Source organism: Microtus pennsylvanicus, chromosome 9, assembly GCF_037038515.1.
Source record: "Microtus pennsylvanicus isolate mMicPen1 chromosome 9, mMicPen1.hap1, whole genome shotgun sequence".
Classification (NCBI taxonomy): domain Eukaryota; kingdom Metazoa; phylum Chordata; class Mammalia; order Rodentia; family Cricetidae; genus Microtus; species Microtus pennsylvanicus.
The window spans coordinates 48990120-49014550 of NC_134587.1; the positions used below are offsets into that span (position 1 = coordinate 48990120).

Genomic DNA, 24431 nt, shown 5'->3' on the forward strand with positions numbered 1-24431 from the left:
AGGCCATGCAGTGCAGTGCAGTGGAAATTTAAAGGAACAGCTAATGTGGGACTCATTAGAAAGTTCCTGAAAGATTTGACCATGGAGCTGGATTTTTGAATAATGAGTAAGAGGCACCCAAGTAAAGAAAGGCAGGCAGGCTTTAATTTAAAAAAAAAAAGAAGTGTATGTGTGTTTATGGATGTTCACTTGTATGTAAAGAATGTTGGGTATTTTCTTATCATTTGAGATAGAGTGGTGATTCTCAGCCTGTGGATGGAAACCCCTTTTGGGGTCAAACCGCCCTTTCACAGAGGTCACCTAAGACCACCGGAAAACACAGATATTTACATTCTGATTCATAGCAGTAGCAAAATTACAGTTATGAAGTAACAATGAAAATGATTTTATGGTTGGGAGTCACCACAACATTAGGAACTGTACTAAAGGGACATGGCATTAGAAAGATTGAGAGTCACTTTGATAGAGTCTTTCTCACTGAACCTGGGGCTCACATATTCGGCTGAATTGGCATGCCAGCAATCCATGTAAATCCTCATGATTCTGCTGTGCTCCCTCCTCCCCCAAGTGCTGAGATTATAGGCGTGCTCCCAGGTCTTCATTCTTTCACGACTATTAAAGTACTTTATCAGCCGAGCCATCATCCCAGACAGGCAGATGGGCTTTGTAGAAAAAGGATGAGGAAATGCAACTTGTGATTTTTGTTTGTTTGTTTGTTTTGTTTATAGTGGTCTCTGGCAGTCCAAGTGCTGTGAACTTGCTAAGTGCCAATGGTGACCTTGAACATCTGATCCTTTGGTATTCACCACCCAAGCACCATGATTATAGGCATGCACTACTGTGTCTGATTTATGCAGTGTGAGGATCAAACCAGCATTTCATGCAGGAAAGTGATCACTTACCCATTGATTGACGTACCCAGCCTGGCTTTTTTTTTTTTTTTTTTTTTTAAAGACAGATTCTCACTGTGTAGCCCTGGCTGTCCTGGAACTCTTTACAGAGACTGGACTTGGCCTTGAACTCGCAGAGAGATCTGCCTTCCTCTATCTCCCTAGTGTTTGGCTTAAAGGGATACACCACTATGCCTGACTTGCAGTTTACTGTAATAGTGATTTGAGCTCTAGGTCTTCCTAGTATATTAATCTATCAGAACACAGATAGTAGGAATTGTTTAGATTGCAGAAGTTTTGAGTTTAGATTTTAGTAGCAAAGTTCTTTGGTTTAGTAAGAAATGATTCTAAGGGAATTAGAAGTGACCACAGATGTCTTTTCGAGTCACAAATTAAGGTTTCTTGGCCTCAGCATTGTTGATACTGACATTTTGATGCTACAGTTCTTTGTGGTGGGTGTTTCCCTGTGTACTGTGGCATGATTGGCCATCCCCTTATTAGTAGCACCCATCCCCAGTGTGACAGCCATAGATAGGGTTGGCAATTGCCAGATGTCTGAAACCGTTGCCACTGTTGTGTCTTCAGCAGGTGATTTAAGAAGAGGGAGATTGACACCTTCATAAAACAACCACTTTACTGAATCAAGAGTTGCATCAGTTTGGAGCAGATAGTTCCTTAGAAATGATGTCCCTACAGCTAAATACTGAAGGCAGAAATAAGGTGCCTGTGAAACCATGTGGGCCCTAAGACTCGGAGAAGAGTTTGCGGGGGTGAGATGCTTGTGTTGGACTTTAGGGAAGGTTTGGCTGTGTAGGAGAAGAGCAGATCTCATAACCAGGAGCTACATCATCACCCTTTAAAGACCAGAAAATACACAGAGTTATTGAGAGTTGCAGGAGGTGGAGGGGAGAAGGGCTGATAGTGGAACCAGGTTGTAGAGAGAGCTCTCTGTGCTTTACATTTGTGTTTACTGCATGACTTAAAGCAGTACAAGCTTAGGACTCTCAGAGGCAGGAGGCAGGCTCCAGCTGGGTTCCTCCACATGATCTCAGAGTTGAAATGAAGCTGCGAGCTGGTGGTGAGTTTCTGAGCAGCTTAGGTTGTTGGTAGGCTGTGTTCCTCACAGCTCCTAACTAATGGCCAAGACAGTCTCAGTGTTGAGCTCGTGGTCCTTGCTGCATCACTGCTTGCTTCAAGGCCCTTGTGAGTCTCTTTCGTTGACCATTTTTGTCTTCACTTGACTGAGAGGTCTCACGTGACAGAATGTTACTGAGGAATTGTGCCTTTTACACCTTTGTCATGTTCTGTTGACTGTCACCTGTAAGGTCAAGAAAAGGGGGTAGCTATACAATAAAGAGGGTGGGTGATGCCAAGAGACCAGACTTTATGCAACTGCCTCTCCCATAAACCCCCTGCTCCATAAGTGCAGTGGTCAAGTCTGCTGTTTCTCTCTAGTCTCTATCTCTGGTGTCTGACACATAGTAAGTGCTTTGTAGCCCTCATCAGATAAGTAATGTCTGTGAGGGAGTACTTGGGAGGCAGATGAACACTGCTTACAGCTTAAGCCCTTAACCAGTGATTTCATGTTGAGAACAGTCTAGCTGCTTTGACATTACTTGTATCTTCATTCTAGATAAAACTATAAACATTTTTACCTGAAATCTTAATGTAAAACCTGAAAATATTTATTTCTACAACTGCCAATCAAACCTATTATGCCAGAGTGATAACACCCATTAGAAAAAATAATTTAGGGCTACATTGCAGCAAATGGATAGATTTCTTGTAACCACTGAAATTATTGTCAGATTTGGAGCTTTGAGTGGGTGGTTAGGTTGTCTGAAGTTCTACTGCTGTTGCCCGTAACCTAACGTTATTTCAGGACCTGGAAGTGATGTTTTATAACAGGGGAGGAGTAATACTGTAGACTGACCTGGTCTTGGAGCTTCATATATGGTTATACATTAATTATTACTTAGTGATTATTGTTTACATTCTTTGTACTTGTTGTCAGGAACATCTGTAGGCAGAATTTTGATTTTGAGTTGTCCCTTGAGAAAGAATAGCACCAAGGCCAGTTTTTCTCCAGATTGATACTGGGGTTTAAGAAAATCCCTGTATGCTCTGGGAAACTGAACCCCACAAAAACAAGCATTGCACATTTTTCTTAATTATCAATTTTAGTAGTGTTTTCTTTTTCTGAAAATGTATTATTTTAATCATGAAACATGAGATGGTAGTATGTGCATAGGAATGCTGGTGCCAGAAGAAACTAGAATTGGCTGGAGCTGGAGCCAATTGTAAGCTACCTATGTGTTGGGAGCAGAATTCAGATCCTCTGGACAAGCAGTTTGTGCTCTTAACCACTGTGGGGTTTTTTTGTTTGTTTGTTTTTGTTTTTGTTTAGAAATACTGCCTAGACTGGCCTTGAACCTGTGTGGCTGAAGGTTATTGAACTTCTGGTCCTACTGCCACTACTTCCCAAGTTGCAGAAACTACAGACCTTGCCACTAGACCTTGTTCTAGTGATTTTTATATATTTTTTTCTTTTAAAACAAAGATGTGTAGTTTAATCATAGGATAGACTGTAACTAATGAGTTTTAAAAACAAATTTCTTAGCTATGGTGGTGACTCAGCTTTAATCCCTGCACTCATGAGGCAGAGGCAGAAGGATCTCTGAGTTAGAGGCAAGCCTGGTCTACAGAGTGTGTTCCAGGATGGCCAGGGCTGCACAGAGAAACCCTTTCTTGAAAACAAACCAAACCAACCAAACAACAACAAAACATAACAAATTTCTTAGGGCTCTGTAGAAGTGTTTGCTTAGCAGGTGGTGTGAATTCAGATCCCCAGAACCTATGTCAAAGTTGGGTGCATGACGTACACCTATAATATCAGCACTAGGGTCATTGAAGGTGGATCCCTGAAGCTCATTGGCCAGACAGCCTAGCTGATTTGTTGCACTTTAGGTTCAGAGAGAGACTCTGTCTCAAAAAATAGAGTGGAGAGTGACTGAAGAAAACAGTACCAGCTGTAACCTCCGCAGAGACACATTCAGGCACCTACACATACAGGTGTGCATACCTACATGAACATGTCTATATAACACACGGGTTTTCTTTTGATGATGATTTGGAAATATTCCAAAGCCAGTCATCTAGAGGTCAAGATCTTGAAATTTCATACAATTATTTCAACTACATTTGATCAGTGCAAATCATAGTGCAAACCCAGATTTACCAAACCAAGATGGTCATTGTAGCCTAGTCTGGCTGTGATCAGTACTGCTCACAGCATGGGTCATCTATCACTATCCTCCTTGTATTTCTGCCTAAGCAAAGCCCAGCCATCCTTAAAATGCTACCACTTCCTCTCTGGGACTTTTCTGTTTCTTGGAAAGCATATTCATTTACCATTGGTATATACATTGCATTGTGTTTCTTTTCTGTTTGTGTGGAAGAGCCCCTATGTGGACATGGGTCTGTGGAGGAACAGCACACTCTTAGAGATTCCTAGTCTCACTGTAAAATGATGGTTAGTGAGTGAATCTCATTCAAAAGAACATGCAAGCATTCTTCCCCCTCCCTTTTTTTAAATCTTAAAGTATTTTTACTCAAAGTGTGGAAGTAGAAATGGAGGAGGATAAAATAAGCTCCAAATATATGTTCTCACTATTACTGTTCACTGGAGTTAGGCATAGTCATGTGGAGAAGCTTTGAATGCCCAGAGCCACTTTTAAAAGCCATTTTTACTAGTCTAAAAAATACAGAAAGGTTTAGTTTAGAGTTACATTGGAGAAAGTGAGAGAAAGATATTCAGAAGCAATAAACTGCATTTTATTTTAATAGTCATTTCCATATTCAAATTCTAAGAGGTATAAATTCTGAACTGTAGCTAAATCAGAGAATGTTGGTCATAGTCAAAAGACAGTCTGCTGGTTTCTATGAATTGAAACTTCATATATAATGAAAGGGTTTTGTTATCCTAACTTGTAACCACCCATGTCATGATAGATAAATAGGACTGCTTTTGTTAGTCTGTGTTAATGACTCCTGCTTGGGAATCAGGTCATCCAGGTTATCATGCCTAATACTAACAATGTCAAGGCAGGGTACAGTGTAGAAAGGTTAAAAAAACAAAAAACAAAAACAAACCCAAAAACCCAACAATTCACATCTGCTGTTACATGTTGTTAATTCCCTTAGCAGACGTTAAATCATTTCAAGTACAATAATAGTGTGGGAGGTAAATTAACTAACCATTAACAATCTTATAAATACACAATTAACATGCCAGCATTTATATGACACATTGATGGGGCAGCAGTAATTTTTGATTGGGAGTTTGCAGACCTTTGAGAAGCCTCGGGCTGTTGCTTATTCAGGCAGGTTTTCACAGATTGCAGGTGAGAGCAGTGAGTGTGGCATGTTGAAAGGGAAGGAGATGGGAGTCCTTTCTAAGCATGGACTTGACACAGACGTTTAGACACACTGTAGCTTGCAGGTCCTTACTGATGGAGTACGAGGAGAGTTCAATGCTTCTGGTGCATTATTCGAAGAAAGATAAAATACTTCAGCTGTTGACTTAAAGCTGAGGTTGCATAAATTACTATTTTCAAAAATATCTCTGGGATGGGATCAGAGGCATAGTTTAGGGGCAAGTGCTTGGCAAGTACACCGAAGGTTCCTGGGTTTGAGTCCAGCTTTGCAACAAATCAACCCAACTTAATATATATTTAGACCTAACTTGAAATATAAAGTAACACCTCTGTAGGTTTAGGTCAAAAGTAATGATCTCTCATGTTCCTTTCATGAAGGAAATTTTGTGAAAAATGTTTGTCTTTTTCAACAATTGTTGCAGGTATGGCTTTTTTTTTTTTTGCTGTTGTACAAAAATTACTGTAGCATTAGCAGAGTAGCTAAATGTATACAGCTGAACACATTGTGTCTTAAAGCTTTTATGAAGACCCAGGAAAGAAATATCTGTCAACCCTTGGAACCCACAACAATGGGGTGTTTATGAACTGTCTTGCAGCCACTGTTTTGATTCTTTGTTGTGAGGCTGTGGCACAGTGGTTAGGAAGGTGTGCTCTGACCACATTTCTTAACCTTTTTTTTTTCTGCCCCATGGGTTCTTTGTTTTTTGTTTCTTGTTTTTTTTTTCCCCCAGTCTGTAAATGGAGAATTAAAAAAAAAAAGCAGCCTTTTGTTTTTGTTGTTGTTTTCAAAACAAGGTTTCTCTAGAGTTTTGGAGCCTGTCCTGGAACTCAATCTGTACACCGGGCTAGCCTTGAAATCACACATGTCTCTGCCTCCCAAGTGCTGGGACTAAAGACGTGTGTTACTATGCCTTATAATAGCAGTTACCTTAAAAAGGTTATTTTGATGGTTATGTAAATTAATTCATGTAAAAAGGATAAATAATTTTAGCTTTTGCAATAACTTGAGGTTAGTCGATGTGTAGTTACTTTTGGCTTCTGGAATCCTGTGCTCTAGCTATAGCAAATGTACAAAGTCCTGTGGATACATACTGTTCTATCTTGAATCACTGCCCCATGGCTAATTTCCCCCAACTGTGCATCTATGTCTTATTATTTATTATGCTTCATCTCATGCTTTTCTATAAACAATTGCCAGTAAAATTTGGGAGCTTGTGTGTATAAATTTCTTGAGTATTTAGAACCAGGTACGGTTGCTTATGCTTATAATCCTAGTACTCAGGAGGTTAAGACAGGAACCCTATGAGTTTATGGTCAGCCTGGGCTACAGAATGAGATCCTAATCTTAAAAGATTGTTGAGACCTGCTATTCATCAGAATCTGCTAAAAATGATTTCAGCCATGTCTCAAGGTACTACATGCAGGTTCTGTGAACATAAGCAGTTGTGAGGAGTTGTATGTAGTATCCAAGTTATGCCAGGATCCTCTTTAATAGAACAATAAGAACTAAGCAGATTGTGCTGAGTCTATTTATAAGGAGACCAACAGACCAACTCTGTATGTTAAAAATACTTGTCATTTTGAAACTAGACGTGGTAGCATACACATGTAATCTCAGCATGTGAGAGGTGAGGTAGGAGGCCAGCTTGTGGTATATGAGATTCTGTCTCAAAAGAAGACAAAAGTAGGGAGGTGGTGGCACTCAGGAGGCAGAGGCAGTCAGATCTCTGTGAGTTTGAAGCCAGGCTGGTCTACAGAGAGAGTTCCAGGACAGCCAGTGCTGTTACACAGAGAAACTCTGTCTTGAAAAACTAAAACATTAAATTAAATTAAAAAATGAATAAATAAAAGAAGAAAAAATCTGTCATTTTGGAATGGTACTCACTTCTGTCTAGATGCTCCTATTACATTTTTTTTAAGTAAATGGTAAGTAAAAGTGGGAGAAAGGGGCTTGAGGCATAGAGCTAGTACTGCTTACCATTTGTGAAGTCCTCGGTTCTACCTCCAGTCTCTCACTTGCTTACTCTCTCTCACACATAAATGTTAAAAAACACAATATTTAATAATTGAATTGGAGATAAATTGGTTAATTTTGTTTCACTTAGTGCTTCCCAGATTTAAAACCTTTTTAAATTAAAAGACTTTCAATTGTAGTAAAATATACATAGCATGAAATTTGTCATTTTAATGACTTTTCAATATACAGTTCAGTGGTGTTATGTGTACTCATGGCGGTGTGCAGCCGTCACCACCACCCATCTCGAGAATTTCCATCTTCCTAGACTGCAAATAGTACTGACATCTGCCTGGTCCTCCTTCCTCCATTCCGTGGCATCCATCAGTCTCCTTCCTATCACTAAGAGTGTGTGCTTTAGGTGCCCATATGAGTCCATGTTCTCTTATGACTGGCACATTTCACTTGGTTATAATGTCTCTAAACATCATCCATTGTGAAATATTATCATTTTCTGGGTTTAAAGGCTCTTGTTATAGCCAATGTATATAAATGGAAACTGCACTTTTGTTTTCTGGCCATCCAGATCCAAATAATCACACAAAACTACATTAATTACGGCATTGTTTGGCCAATGGCTCAGGCGAATTCCTCACTAGCTCTTACATCTTAAACTAATCCATTTCTGTTATTTTATATTTTACTATGAGGCTTGTGGTTTGTTAACTCACTTCTTGCTTCTTGGGCGGAGCCTGACTCTGCCTTCTTTCTCCCTGCATTCACTTTAGTTTGCCCTGCCATAGGCCAAAGCAGCTTCTGTATTATCCAGTGGTAATAAAGCATATTCATAGCATACAGAGGGGAATCCCACATCAAATGTATATATTACATTTTATTTATTTGTCTTCTACCATATGTATTATATATTAATAAGTTTTATGTGTGTTTGTCTTTGTGTGGTATATGCATGCACATGTGGGCCCATGTGCAGAGGCCAGAGACATTAGGTGTCCTGTTCTGTTGTTCTTTTTCTTATTCTCTTGTGATGTAGCTCCAACTGACTCTAGTGACCAGCAAGTTCTAGTGATCCTCCTGTCTCTGTCACCCATAGCATTAGAGTTATAGCAATCTGGGGCCATACCTGGCTTTTTATATAGGTGCTTGGGATTTGAACTCAGGTCTTTCATGGCCCCCCCCCTTTTTTTACTACATGGTATTCCATTGCATTTATGTGTCAGAGCATATGTATGGTTGTTTGAATGTTTAGATTACATTTAGATTTTCAGTATATATTTCAAATAATTCTGAGATAAACATTTATGCTCAGTTACTTTCTGGTGCAAGTTCTAGAGTGGATTTCATAGAATGTTTATTTTTACATTTTGATACGCATTACCAAGCTTCTCTAGCAAGTACCCATTTTCACTCCTTTCTATTATAAATGAGAGTGTATTTTGCAACTAATAACCTGTACGATGATGTTTGAAGAAATTTGAATGTTTATTTTAGGAGGGCAGTTTTGATTATATATGTATGTACAAAGTTTTGCTGGATTTGTCATAATAAAATAGTTCCAAAAACATAAAAAATAAATAAATGAGAGTGTAATGTCTTAGGATACCTGTCAATATTAGTTCTTAAAAGTCTTTTTGTTCTTTGTGCAAGTGAACAGAAAAAATAACTTATTTCATTGTTGTATATCTGTGTTAGAAATCAAATATGCCTTCAAGCGATGCTTACCCACTCTTAAGAGATTTTAAAAATACTGTCAGTGATTCTGAAAAGCAGTGTTGGCATAAATGGATAGTGTCCCAAGGTGACAGTTTTGAAAGGCACATTGGTGAGAGGCTCTCACGTCTGTATTAACGGAATGTGATCCGTCTTTGACCACACACCTGACATGCTTGAAGGACTTATCTCGACAGCAGGATTGAATAGTCAGTGGGAGTGGGACAGCAGCATGTATTGAGTATCCTGCTTGGTGTAGCATTCTTGTTGCCAGAGAGGTGCGGTGCTAAGGCCCCTGTCTTTATGGAACTGCAGGCACACCTCAGAGGAGCCCAGAAATGACACTCCAATCGCATGTTTCCCAGGGAAGTCCTGTGGAAGTTTCCTCTCAGAGCTGGTGTGGATCAAATCACACACATTCATCACTGCATGGAGTCATACTGTTTAACAGAGAAACTGCCTGCTGATGCTGGAGTATGTTGAAGCCTTTTTAATGAAAGGGGAAGTTGGAGAGTTGGTGTGCACCCTCAGAGCTGCTTAACTCGTTTCTCTGTTCTTTGTAAGCTGTGCTGGAGCAGATTCGCTTTACTAGAAAAGTTCTGTGTGTGTTTGTTTTTAAGGGTACTTCAGTGCACTTTTCTTTGTTCTTTGCTTTTTGAATTTTGGTACCAGAACACTCAGCAAACATTTAGTTTTGCAGGGAGGGCTAGACAATATGAAGGTAAAAGGCACAACCTTTTTGCCAGCAGCTAACTGCCTGCCTCTTATGGAGGGAAAATAGGTGATTGTTCTAGGAGGCTTGCAGGTGACCAACTGCGACCATCAGCTTCTTGACAAGAGGCTCTATGCTCAGTGCTCCCTCTACGGTTATAGGAAAGGCTTCGTTTTCACAGGAATTTAAATGCTCACTTTAAATTTTGTAATTATTTCATCAATACACTGGCATGTTATAATTAAGGAGATCAGATATTTGAGAAATGTATGACACTTACCACATGGTATTGGGGACATAGGAGGTCTGTCCTACATAAAGTTTTGTTTAGACGTGAGGTACTTAGCTTTGCATTTCCAATTAGCCTCTGTGAGAGAAGTAGTCCATGAACCAGATATAAAGGTAAGGGAGTAAATATTAGCGTTATTTTAATTAATACCTTGTTTAACAATGTGCTTCAACCACATTTTTTTCTAATAGTATCTTTAAGATCCACTAGATAATGGCAGACAAATTTTTGATAAGTTTTAAAAATCAGATGTTACTAGTTCCCTTTCTAGAAGAGACAAATGACAAGAGTCTTTTTTAAAACATCATTTGTTTTTATTGTATGCACATTGTTTTTTTATTTTATTTTTTTTATTTATTAAAGATTTCTGTCTCTTCCCCGCCACTGCCTCCCATTTCCCTCCCCCTCCCTCGTCAGCCCAAAGAGCAATCAGGGTTCCCTGCCCTGTGGGAAGTCCAAGGACCACCCGCCTCCATCCAGGTCTAGTAAGGTGAGCATCCAAACTGCCTAGGCTCCCACAAAGCCAATACGTGCAGTAGGATCAAAAACCCATTGCCATTGTTCTTGAGTTCTCAGTAGTCCTCATTGTCCGCTATGTTCAGCGAGTCCGGTTTTATCCCAGGCTTTTTCAGACCCAGGCCAGCTGGCCTTGGTGAGTTCCCGATAGAACATCCCCATTGTCTCGGTGTGTGGGTGCACCCCTCGCGATCCTGAGTTCCTTGCTCGTGCTCTCTCTCCTTCTGCTCCTGATTTGGACCTTGAGATTTCTGTCTGGTGCTCCAATGTGGGTCTCTGTCTCTGTCTCCTTTCATCGCCTGATGAAGGTTAATATTCAGGAGGATGCCTATATGTTTTTCTTCGGGTTCTCCTCACCTTTTCCCCCCTCTCTTTTCTTTTTCCTTGTCTTTCTACTGGGGACCAAACCCAGAGCCTTGTATATGCTAGGCAAGTACTCTATTATATTCCCAGCCCTACAGGTATATATTTGTGTGAGAGTTAGTGTGTGAATATATGTGTGGGTATGATTGTATGTGTGTTCAGGTACACATGCCCCTGTGTATGAGGCCATTGTGTGTTCTGCTGTATAACTCCTATTCTCTTGAAACAGTCTCTCACTGTAACTAGACTAGTGGCCAACAAGCCCCAGTGACCCTCTTGTTTCTGCTTTCTGTAGTTTGGGGGTTACAGGCCAATGCTTCTTCTATGCTCAGATTTTTATTTTTAAGATTTATTTGATTTTGTGTGCATGAATGCTTCGCCTGCATATAAGTATGTGCACCGTGTGTATAGTTGGTACCTGTAGTGGTCAGAGAATGTCAGATTCCCTTGCATTGTAGTTATAGATGTTTGTAAACCAACAGGTGGGTGCTGGGAATCAAACCTAGGGCCTCTGAAAAAGCAACCAATGCTCTTAATTTCTGAGCCATCCCTCCAACCCCCACACCCATCTTTTTATGTGGACTCTAGGGATTTAAAACTAGTTCTGTCTTGTTGAGCGGTGGTGGCACACACCTTTAATCCCAGTATTTGGGAGGCAGAGGCAAGCATATTTCAAAGTTCCAAGACAGCTTATCAGAAAAACCCTATCTTGAAAAACAAAATAACAACAACAAAAACTAGTTTGGTCTCTAGGGTCTGTTTCCTAGCCACAGTATGTATTATTCTGTGCTGAATATTTCCAGCCCACTGAGAAAGTTCTATCTAGTTCATGGGATAAACATTATTACTTGTAGCTTTAACAGGATCAAGGAAGCAGTTCTTATAATTAGGTTTTTAAAATAAGAAATTAATCTTGCGACAAGGCAATTTTGACTAATACATTTTATTTGAAAAGCACAGTATTACCTTAAAAGAAAAAAAATGTTTATTGAACACAATTACTTTGGCGGTAAACTTTTGTAAAATTCCTGTTAGCTCAAAAAACTTCTTGTCTTTAAATTTACAGCCATGAGACTGTGAACTGCTAAGTGCAGGTGAGTACTGTAGCATATCACCTGACAACACCTTGTTCCTTACCCTCGACCTCACAGCATCATGAGCAGGTGCATGAAGTAGAGGAAGTAGGAAGGAAAACGTACATTCTAGCATGCTTTCTTGCCTTGAGTAGCCTCACTAAGTGTTGCTATGATTTACTTGCAAGAGAGCCATAGGTCCTGGTGTTTATAAGAATCTCCTTTCAGCTTAGCTTTTATCCATCTCAGCTTCTGGGTACAGAGATAATGTTGGATTTCAAGGTGAACTTTTATCATATTGAGTTTGTTGAAAAATGATTCAGCCATTTTTTGCCTGTTTCTTAAATATTGCTGTGTGCATCATGTTTCTAGGTAGGTGAGTCCGTGAAACAGTATGAAGAGGAGAAAATAGCCTTTTAAAGAAACTGGCCCACAGAAAGGATGGCCTTCTTGGACAATCCAACTATCATTTTAGCTCATATTCGACAGTCACATGTGACCAGTGATGACACGGGAATGTGTGAGATGGTTCTCATTGATCATGATGTTGACCTAGAGAAGACTCATCCTCCTTCAGTGCCTGGAGACAGTGGGTCAGAAGTTCAGGGAAGCAGTGGTGAGACTCAGGGCTACGTGTACGCCCAGTCTGTCGATATTACCTCAAGCTGGGACTTTGGTATTAGAAGACGCTCAAACACAGGTAAACTGTCTTTAGTTGTCTTCTTAGCTTCAGATTAGTAGTCAGCCAAGAGATAATGGACAGGGTTGGAAGAGGTCCATTAGGAAGTCTGTGCCTAGTGAGAGAGTGGTTGAACATCTCTGTGTAAGTAGAAGACTTTGGTGTTGAGCTGTTAGGAGGAAGTAGACAGGAGAGCCTTATGTTGGTGGAAGTTGCCTTTAGAAAAGGAAGTGGCCCTGTTTTGAGACCTTAGAGCCACCCAGTCTCAAGTAAATTTCCTTGAGGGAGATTCTAGGGTGACAAAGATCTCTTAATTTGGGAGCAGGATAGCCTAGGAATACAGGCACCAAAATCAATACAAGAGCAGGCTAGCCCAGGAATGCAGGCCACTAAAGTCCCAGCTCCTGGGTGGGTTTTAATAGGTTCCGTATATGGAGTGAGGGAGGCACAAAAATGCTCCTATTTTGATGCTTTCCTCTTATTTCCTTAAGTTGATCACAAACCTTTGGTCTCAGTGGTTTGTAAATACTCAAATTTGCCATATATATTTAGTTCTTAACCTTTAGAGGCTTATCATTGTCCATTGTCCAGTTGATAGTGCTTTTATAATTTTTCCAGGAGAATGCAGTGTGCCAAGGCTTTTATTGAGAAACGGGGGGGGGGGGGGGAGGGAAGGGAGTTAGGGAGAAAGAACACATGCATATATATAATATATATATATTAAATACATACATGCATACTTATGAGAAATGGCATTTTAAGGATCCTTTTTTAGGATCAGTGGTAGTAGCCTGTTAATCCCAAGGAAAGAGAGTGACAAGAGATGGACAATAATGACAAATGTTTATTTTCATGCTCCAGATGTAAAATGTTAACTGGGAGTCGGCGGCAGAGCTGGGTATGCCTCACAGTGAAAGAAACATTGAAGTTGAGTTCAGAGTGCAGTGTCTGTGACATCAAAAAGAATAGTTTGCCCATAAGAAGAAAATAACTAATATCACGTCCCAGTATCAAGAGAGACTTTTATCAAAATAGGGTTTTAGTGATGGTTCGCAAATACTTTAGAACCATTGCCACTCAGTGCTCTATTTGGAACATCCTTGCAAGTTCGTGACATGGTATCTTCTGTGACAGGCTGGGTAGATTTTACCAGGAAGATGCTGCTCAATTAGAGTGTTACGGTGGTGTTACTGTGACTGCACCCTTCATTGTTACTAATGACAGTGGGTTTGGTTAGGTATAGTGATGTCAGCTTTTGCAAGCCAGGGACAGTGGTGGCACACGCCGGCACTTGGGAGCCAGAGGCAGGTGGATCTCTGAGCTTGAGGCCAGCCTGGTCTACAAAGCAAGTTCCAGGACAGCCAGGGCTACACAGAGAAACCCTGTCTTGAAAAAACAAACAAAAAAGAATGCTTTTGCCTGTATAGTTTTTAAATTTCTGGCAAGATCATTTCCAGTGTTTCTCTCCCATAATGCTAAGGAAGGAATGTATGGTTTCCCACCTTGAAAGTGTTTGTAAACAAAATTTATTTTAGATATTTTTCTATTGCCAGTGTGTTCCTCAATAAGATGTGGAAGAGTAGCATGAAAAAACAGTGAGAGAGACCTGAGTTCTGATTTTCCGAGTTATGGCTGTGAGCAGCAGTTGCTAATGGATACCGGTTATCTTTCTGTGAAGGACCAGGCTGCTGATTTTTGAAGGTTGAATGTTGATTAGCCAGTGTAATAACAGACGTGTGATTTTAGGTGACTCTTGGTGCAGACATTTCTTTAGTTAATGCTGAGGTGCTAGTACAAAATTGAAACTATAGGCCATATTGGTGATCAAGGAACTTAGTTTTTAATCTTTAAAGTACATCTTAAAGTTTTTTAAAGAAGAATTGTTCTTTTTACGATTTGACTAATGTGACAAAGATACAAATCATTTATTTTACTACCTATAAACTGTTTCAGCCCACTGAAGAAAAGCTATGCTAATTTATATAGCTTTGACATTTTATAATTTTCATGATTTTTAGATAAAGGATTTTATATTTAAAACTTTAATAGTCTAGTCTGAGTTCATTTATCTTTAATTTTTGAAACGGGTAGAGTAATTCATAACAGTAATTTTATTCCTGTAATGTAATATTCACTTCAGTTCATTTGTGCATTAAAATTCCTTTAAGACCGTTATTAATGATTTATATAATGAAATGTCATATTAATCACAGAAGTTTTCACATTTTATTATTCTCTTCCATGTTAATACTATCTTTATGATCTCTATTAATGTTTTATATCCTCTAATTTCAATTATAAATCAAGAATATTTTCATGTTTTTGTTGGTATTTGCTTTTCAGGGGTGCCACCTTTAAAATTTTATGACTTTCTTCCTCCATATGCAATATAAAACATCTTTATTCATATAAAGGTAGTTAATTATATCTTTGTTTATAGTAAACTTTCATTGACAAACTTATAGTTATAATATTTCTTTTCAAGCTCAAAGATTAGAACGACTCCGCAAAGAGAGACAAAACCAGATCAAATGCAAAAATATTCAGTGGAAAGAAAGAAATTCTAAGCAATCAGGTAAATGGAAACAACTTTCATTTATGATTTGGGATTTTTATACTTAGTTTATATCATTATATATGGACTTCTATTTTTAATCTGTTCTTCTAAGTTCTTTGGGTGGATACCACTTGTGTTTGAGCTTGAGCCCAGTGCACTTGTGTGCATTGGCCCTGTTGGTTTGGGCCTCCTTTCCCACTGGCTTACAGGGTTAATGCGGTTAGAGGGTGCTTTCTAAAATCATTACTTAGTACCATTTTCTTGGGGCCAAGAATAGTATATACTTCTTCAAATGGGTGTTTAAGTTATAGGTTCATTTGTACAGTTCTATTTATTTATTGTTTGTATGTGCACACTCATGCACATATGTCACCCTGCATGTATGGAATCAGAGGTCAGCTTGTAGGAATCAGTTTTCTCCTATTGTATAGGTTTAGGGGAGTGAACACAGGTTCTTCCTCATGGCAGCTAGAACCTTTACTAGCTGAGCTGTCTTGTCAGCCTCATTTATATAGTCCTAGATTTTACCTTGTTTCAGTGACCATAGCACTTTTTTTCCCCTTTTTGGGGGGGCGGGGGCAGGGTCTCTCTGTAGCTTTTGGAGCCTGTCCTAGAACTTGCTCTGTATACCAGGCTGGTCTCGAACTCACAGAGATCTGCCTGCCTCTGCCTCCCAAGTGCTGGGATTAAAGGCGCGTGTCACCACCACCTGGCTTCAGAACACCTATTTTCAATGCTTCATTTTCAGCAAGAAGAAAAAAAATTTAAACTCTTGGTTACGGTGGAGATGGCTCAGTCAGGAAAGTGCAATGGCAGACCTGAAATTTCAGTACTGAGCACACAACAGCAGGAGGATCCGTTGGGCTTCTGCCCAGCTAGTTTAGAGTTCCAGGTCTAGTAAGTGACCCATTCTTAGTAAAATGAGGTGAAAAATGAGAGGGGAAGACACTGGACACAATTGCTAGCTTCTGCATGAGCATGCTCACACATACATAGTCTTGAAAGTAAAGTAGTCTTAAAATAGTGATTATAATGATTAGATCATTTTCTAAGACGTTTTCTTTATTTTTTCCTTTAAAAGAAATGTCCTCTTTGTTCTTCCAATACCTCCTTGGCAGGTGATGGATGTCTCATAAATCTTTGTTGACTATCTCCATTGCTGCCCAATAATTCTAAGGTTGGCAGTATTAATGGTTGCTACGTGACTAACAGGGTGCACTCGGCATTTCATATTCTTCACTCTATGCAAAGGTGGAGGTGTTATTACTTATGATTACTGGTGAGACAGGCCAGGGAGACTTGATTAACTTACCAAAGTCACACAGCTAGAAGGTAGAAGCATGGTCATGCCACACCTCACATCCAGCTTTGTCTTCCTTGATGAACCAGCCACACTATACTTGCTGCTTCTTGTGCAGTGCTTTCATTAGGTCCGGTTTTCTTAGTGACTTCCTCTAAATGATGCCTATGCAGAACCAGAAATTCCATTGACATGCTGAGCACAGCAGGATACACCTGTCATTCCAGCACTCAGGAGACTGAGGTAGAAGAATCTCAAGTTTAGAGCCAGCCTGGGCTACCATTTCTTTTTCATATATCTTATTGGTTGATTTCTTACAGTTTTTAGTTATTTATTTTCTTTTCTTAATATGTGCCAAGTTCATGTGAGAAGTTTGCATTTATGTGTATGCATGTATGTGTGTGTCTTATGCGTGTGTGTATGAACTACAGAATGGCGTTAGGTACATTTCTTAGTCTTACATATGGAAGCAGGTCTCTTGGCGAACCCAGAGCTTGCTGTTTTGACTCCTGTCTACTGCCATGACATGCTGGGAATAGAAGCTTTTATGTGGATTCTAGGAATCCAAACTTTGGTCCTTGCATCTGCTTGGTAAGCATTTTATCTGCTGAGCCATCCCCCCATCCTTAGCCTTGCTTTTGATACTTTACAGATCTGGCTGGGCTGCCTCTGTTACAGCTCTCTCCATTATATTTAATATGGCCTAAAGACACTTCGATCCTTCACCTTGTTTGTTTTGAAATTCCTGTATCTCTCAGTGCAGTTGCTGTGAATCGCCTCTAATGAAGACAAGGGATGGCTTAAGCTCTGTTTCTTGGGCTACCCTTTATTCGCTTTCTTCACTTTGAAATCTTAAACATATAAATAGAAAGAGCGTGAATTGAGTGCCTCTGATGTCTGTGCAGCAGCCCATTTCCAACTGGAGAACGGTTTTCAGCTGGAGTATTCTCCAGCTTATCCCACCAGCTTTAACGCTGTTGAGAATTTCAGAGTATGCTGGAGAAGTGGATAGCCCCTCCAACTTCCATCTGTAGTCACTCTGTTCATTGTGTGTTTACACAATTTCCTCCTCTCCTTTTCTGTCTGTCACACATTTCAGGAACTGACTCTGTGATCATTATTTCTGGAGCAGGTCGTTACCTACAGTCCACCCTGCTCCATGGCTGTTCTAAACAGTTATCGTACACCTGCCGCATCAATGAAGAGAATAATGTCTTTGAAATTTTCTGTAGGTGTGGCTCTGTCATCACAGCTTAGCACTCTGTTATCCTTAAAGCTTGCTAGAAAAGTGGAGTCAGGAGTTCACTGAGCATCTGCTTGGTAAACTGAACAACACTGTTTTATTTTTAAGATATGTCTGTGTGTATGCATATACCTATGCACAGGGGACCAAAGGAGGAACCACCTGGAACTGGAGTTCAAGGTAGTTGTGAGCTACCTGACTGGTGCGCTGAGAGTCAAACTCAAGTCCTCCGTAAGAGCCATTTCTTACTGAGCCATTTCTCCAGCCCCTAGTCCTTTGTTTTCACATCTTTCAAACACATGCTCTCTCCTGGGAACAAATGTTATCTTTAAAGCCTTTTGATCGTCCTTAGGAATTTGGGGTCAATGCCATTTATTCATTCTTTATCTGCTACTTACATTTTGTCAGACTCTTTCACCTGCCCTTATATGTTCCTCAGTAGAAGAATCAATGTGACTCTCGAGCTCTCTGGCATGCTCTTCTTCCCACTGACTCATGGAGTCGTTAGTGCTGCATTTTCTTCCTTGTCTCCTTTCCCCTCCTTCTTTTCTCTTCCCATCCCCTCCCCATGTGTCCCCGTGTCTGTCTGTGTGTCTGTTTGTGTGTACATGTGCTATGGTGTTTATATGAACAGAGAACAATTTGGAGTTGTTTTTCTCTACCATGTAGGATAAAACTCAGGTCAACAGTATTGTCAGCCTTACCACTGAGCCATCTGGCTGGCTCCAGTGTGGCCTTGTCATAGAGGAATTAAAGGTCTCTTGGATGGTGGATGGACTTTGTGACTTAAACCCATATGACATGTTGTAAGGGAATGCTTAGAATAAGACCCTCAGCCAGGCAGTGGTGGTGCACACCTTTAATCCCAACCCTTGAGAGTAGTAGAAGTAGGTGGAGCTCTGTCAGTTCCAGGACAGCCAGGGCTACACAGTGACCCCTGACTAGGAAACACACAAACAAAAAGACCCTCTGGGTATCCTGTGATTCAGACTTCAGGTACTATCTGGACGCAGTGTTCTCAGTAGTCTGCTTTGTCAAGAGTTATCAAGGTCAGAGAGAAGCTTACACACAGTGTAGGGAGAAACCATTGTTTAGATTTTCATGTTTTTATTGTAAATTTAATTTATGACATGGGTATATGTCTTTTAAGTTGATCACAGGATCATTTGTGTGCACAAATAGTTCATAAGTGTATTATTTTGTTACATCTATAAGAGTATTGAGGTTATTTCCAGATGTTTTTATTTCCATTGTAAATAGTGAATTCCTCTTAGCTTTATAATTTATAGTTGTTATAAATATTTTAAATTATAAAAGAGCTTTTTAATTTTCTTTATAAAGAACTTGCTTTTAAAAATATAATTAATAATTGAAGAAATTATTAATTTTCTTTGTCATACATGTTATATATAAACTTTATTTAGTATCATATATAATCTGTTGTCACGTTTCTCTGATTACCTCAAACTTTTTGATTTTATTTTCTTTAGATTTGAATCTGAGGTTCATATATTACTTTTATTCATATTTTATTTTCTATTTTTGTATGTGCGTGCGTGCGTGCGTGTGTGTGTGTGTGTGTGTGTGTGTGTGTGTATGTGGAGGTCACAGCACAACTTTATGCATTTGATTCTCTCCTTCCACCTTTATGTGAGTTTGGGTTCTAAAGGTTGAACATAGCTTGTTAAGCACTTTTGCCCACTGAGCTGTCTAGCTAACCTTCACATTCTACTTTCAGTTAAAATGCCCCACTTTCTATTTAATGTATAGGCTCTTTTTAATTTTTTCTGGTAGTTTATTTGTTGAAGAATAATTGTATCCCAGTTGTTTTAATGGTAGCTCATGCCTTTAATCCCAACATTCTAGAGGCAGAGGCAGGTGAATCTCTGTGAGTTTGGAGCCAACCTGGTCTTCAGAGCAAGTGCCAGTACAGCAAGAGCTACACAGAAAAATTGTGTCTCAAAATAAATAAAACAAACAAACAAATAAACTGAGACGGCTCAGTGGGTTAGAGCACTTGCTGCTCTTCTAGATAACCCGGGTTCAATTCCCAGCATCCACGTGGGAGCTCTCAACTGTTTATAACTCCTATTTCAGGGGATCCAACATCCTCACACAGACATACATGCAGGCAAACGCCAATGTAAATAAAATACAAATAAATAAATTATTAAAAACAAAACAGGCAACAATAAGTGTCTCTGGCTGTTTTCTATAAACTCAGTTAGAGCCAAAAATTGGCTCCGGTTGGGGCTTAACTTTTGGTAAGAGTGATTTCTTTGTGGTGATTTTGGTATCATATTACATCACATCAGGAAACTGCCTGGTGTTTTTTTGTGATTTTAAGAGTCATGATGGAGTCAGGTGTTTGCCCAGCCATCATTAAGTTGCTCTCAACATCTTATCACAGATGGTTTGAGTGGCTGTTGATTCACAGACTGTAAATAGTGTGTCCTGATTTTATTTACCATTTTAGATCTATTAACTAGTTTTTATATATGAAGAATTTTGTATAATGTATTTGTTTATCTTTAGATATATTTTTACACGTTTGATTTTTTTTTTATTAACCAATTTCAGCATTACGAGTATTTTTCCTAGGGTTCTATTTAGGTGGCCAATGAAGTTTTTTTTTTTCTTTTGTGTCATTATTAACTTGTGATTGCTTTGTTTTGAGATGGGGTCTTGCTATGTAGTACATGCTAGTCTTTGTAATGAATTCCTTTATAATAGCTATGGTCTTCCTTTCTTCCTTCCTTCCTTCCTTCCTTCCTTCCTTCCTTCCTTCCTTCCTTCCTTCCTTCCGAATACAATAGTCTACCTGCCTGTGTACCTGCACCCCTGAAGAGGGCACCAGACCTCATTACAGATGGCTGTGAGCCACCATGTGGTTGCTGGGAATTGAACTCAGGACCTCTGGAAGAAGAGTCAGTGCTCTTATTCGCTGAGCCATCTCTCCAGCCCCTGATTTTTCTTTCTTTCTTTTTTTTTTAGATTTATTTATTTATTAAGCATACAATGTACTGCTGGCAAGGAACGCACCAGGTCTCATTACAGATGGCTGTGAGCCACCATGTGGTTGCTGGGAATTGAACTCAGGACCTCTGGAAGAGCAGCCAGTGCTCTTACCCTCTGAGCCATCTCTCCAGCCCCCAAAATTATTTTAATTCTTTTTTTTTAAGATTTATTTATTTATTATGTACACAGTGTTCAGCCTCCATGTATGCCTGCAGGCCAGAAGAGGGCACCAGATCTCATTACAGATGGCTAGGAGCCACCATGTGGTTGCTGGGATTGAACTCAGGACCTCTGGAAGAGCAGTCAGTGCTCTTAACCTGTGAGCCATCTCTCCAGCTGATTTTTCTTTTTTAACAAATACTGTTAATTCTTCTTAGTTCCCATTTTTTCCCCAATCTAGTATCAGAAGTTTCTTCAAGGAATCTTGGTTCTTTTTAGTGGCAATAGTACTCAGCAGCCACAGACTGAGTGCTGGTGTGGTTTACAGGGTTAGGATTTTCCTTGTAGTTTTGTTAAGGTAATCACAGACAATTAGATTAGTGGTGTAATTGAAATGTAAGTTTTTTGTTTGTTTGCTTTTTTTTCTTTTCAAGATCTCACTGTCTTCCTTATAGCCCAGGTTGGCCTCAGATCCGTCCTCCTCCCACAACTGACATGTGTTCCTTTGCCTGGCTAGATATTTGCTGTTTTCATTTTATGCTCATGTGTCTTTTCTGTTTATTCTAAAAACCTTGACCTTGGATAGAAATGCCAGCATTCCTACCAACAATGTGATTGCTGAGAAGACTTTAAAGCTTTCTTTGGTTTTTGTCTGTTGGAAAAAATATTCTGTTATGAAATGTACAGCCAGATTATCATGGGGTTAAATCATAGTAATTTCTTTCTTTAAAATTAAACCACCAATGCATCATTGTATATAGTCTCTTTCATTCCACTTTTCTTTTGATTTTAGAGATGACACTTTTGATTTGGTAGCTATAGAAACAGTAAGGATTTTTTTTTTTTTTGTAGGACTTGTTGATGGGTGGAACACAGGATGTGAGGGAGAAGAGTAGGAACAGCTTCCAAGCTTGGGGCATCATGGGATTGTGTTGCCACCTAGAAGGGGAAGGGTGGAGATAGATCAACTTGGGAAAGGCTTGAGAACGTGATTATGGTTGTGTAAAATAAAAATACCTGGTTGACATCGAGTAGGAAAGTCAGATGTAAAGTTAGTGTGTATGACTGTAATATTAGGACCAGAAATATTTAGGAGTCACCAACATATATACTGGATACTTATTAAAGTCTTCATCTATTTTGTGTGTGTGTGTGTGTGTGTGTGTGTGTTTGTGTGCGTACATGCGTGCCCATGTGTATCATGTGGAAATCAGAGGAAAATTTTATGCAGTCAGTTCTTTTGTTCCACCTCTATTTAGGTTCTGGGGATGTAACTCAGGTCCTCAGGCTTACATGGCAAGTGCCTTTGCATTATCTTGTCCACCTGCCCTATTTGCTCTTTTCTTCTAAGGCACATTTTATATATAGTAGTTTTCAGGTATTGAGTATACAGTTTGATGACTCTTAACAAATGCATAGACTTGTGATTAACACCCCAAGCACACGTGAGGGGTTCTGTTGCTCCTCAGAGTTCCCTCTTCTAGTCCTTATGTTCCTCGGAGGCAATCATTTTTCTTGCTTTATATTGCCCCAGTTTAGTTTCACCTCTTATAGAAGGTGGCTCAGGTTGCACATGTAGATGGAGAAAGAGGGCAGGGCCAAACCCGGAGAATTTTAGTGACCCAGGAAGCTGAGGGGGACTCCACAAGGTGGTTGAGGAGTGGTGGCCTGTGAGAGACTAAAAACCAGATCAGGTGGAATCCTAGAAAACCAGTGAGAACAGTATTTAAAAGTGAGGAAGTGCAGTCATTTCAAAGGCTGCAGAAGGTCTGAAGGATGATTAAAATTGAGCTAGAGTCACGAGAAAAGTGTTTCTTTGTTATGTTTGCTTGTTTGTTTGTTTGTTTGTTTGGGTGTGTTTGAGTGATGAGAAGGACGACACAGCAAGATGATATAGGGAAATTTCAGAAGCAGAGAAATGGACCAGTAATAGGAAGAAGGGCTTGGGTTTTCTTTGTTTAATGAGCAGTACCGTATATAATGCCAGGACTAACTGAAAGTGGAAGGAAGAATGAAGGAAACATTGAGGAGTAGCAAAAGGGGCATGAGTTTTGTGTACAAGGGAGGAACCAGACTATGAGAGGGGTTCTTCCATGGTTCGAGGAACAAAGACAGGAAGATGTACAGGTGAGGGCTTGTTTCCATTTCGCCATGGCACAGAGATCTAGAGAGGAGGCATTGTCAGACTACAGTGAAAATTAGTCTGAACAGAAGGAGCTAGTACATCATCGCCTCACACATAACTCTATTGGAAACACGTTCAGTAAGTTATTCTTGCAGTGTAAGTTCTTCCTTCAGGTGTGCGTTGATAGGCCTAATCACTGTTTTGTTACTTTGAAGACACAGCTTGACCAAGGCATTCTTATACAAGAAAGTATTTATGTGGGACTTTCTTATAGTTTCAAAGAGTACAAATACCTCACAACATTTCTCCTCTTTTTGTCTAAATAGAAAGGAAAGATTTTCTCTATAATATAGTAAAATTATATACAATAAGAATAATTATCAGGTAGAAATCACATTCACATTGTTTAGTCCATATGTATTTGGCAAATTCATAAAAAGTACTATATTACTGTCCTATCGTAGTGAGTCCAAAGTTTTATACCTAAACCACTTTCTATCTTGTATTACCATCCTGTATCTTTTTAGACCTTAAAATATCTTCTTAGATAAACAACTTTAACTTTTATGTTTCCCAACCTTAAAAACTATATCTTTTATGTAAGTTTCTTTTCTGAATTTGGTAACAAGGAAAAGTATAACAATAACTATCTCTTCTTCAACTCCATTAGAGACCCGATATGGATATAATATTATCTGAGTAAAACACAAAGTGTTGAGCAAACAAACTCTAAAACTATAGAAATGACAGACGTCTGGCTGCCTGTTTCCTGGCTGACAGTTATTCAAATTTCCTTTGTAACACTGGGACATCCATCCTTGGTCCACAGGCCTAGAGTATCTGACAGACTTTTCTGTGATGCATATATTTTGACTGTTCTACCTTGTCTTGGCAAAAGTAGGTAGTTATTTCCTTTTGTGTCCTGTTTGTCCAGTTTGGACAGCATATTGTCAGCAGTTCAGCTGAGGCAAGGTCTGTTTCTTGCTCAGTGGCTTACTTTGCCACAGTAAAAGCAAACTTCATATGGAGGTTTCTTTGATGCCCATCATCCTTTTTTGAAGTAAATTGGTGCTACCAGGAGCAGACATGTCTCACTGTCATGAAAAGCCGTATGTTATTAAAACACTTTAAGTGCCATATTCTGTAGTGTTTGAAGATCATCTGTCTATCTAAAATATGCTTCTGTATGACCTTGAAAACATACCTAACCTGACTACAAGTTTGATTGTTATAGATGACTATTAACCTACAGTTCTTAATTATCCTAAGTGGTTTATAATAGTAACTTTTAAGGACTAGAACTTTATGCCACAGTTTTAAATGAGCAGCATAGGTACAATATCTTAAACAAGAGTAGAAACATATGTACAGTATAACAAAAATAGCCTT

The 24431-nt window shown here is 39.4% G+C and overlaps 1 protein-coding gene across 12 annotated transcripts in view; it reads left to right on the forward strand.

The window, feature by feature from the left end:
• Mapkap1 (MAPK associated protein 1) overlaps positions 1-24431 on the forward strand; it is a 216558-nt gene that overhangs the window by 13438 nt on the left and 178689 nt on the right. For 5 of the 12 annotated variants that reach the window (XM_075985951.1, XM_075985950.1, XM_075985957.1 and 2 more), the window contains 2 exons: positions 12334-12661; positions 15126-15215. The exons of 3 other annotated variants lie outside the window; for them this stretch is intronic. In XM_075985951.1, coding sequence (XP_075842066.1) covers positions 12403-12661; positions 15126-15215 — 349 coding nt within the window. In that variant the 5' untranslated portion in view covers positions 12334-12402. Of the gene's footprint in view, positions 1-9462; positions 9483-10431; positions 10500-11954; positions 11983-12333; positions 12662-15125; positions 15216-24431 lie in introns of those variants that run through there. 4 more of the 12 variants (XM_075985953.1, XM_075985952.1, XM_075985956.1 and 1 more) reach the window with 4 other exon arrangements.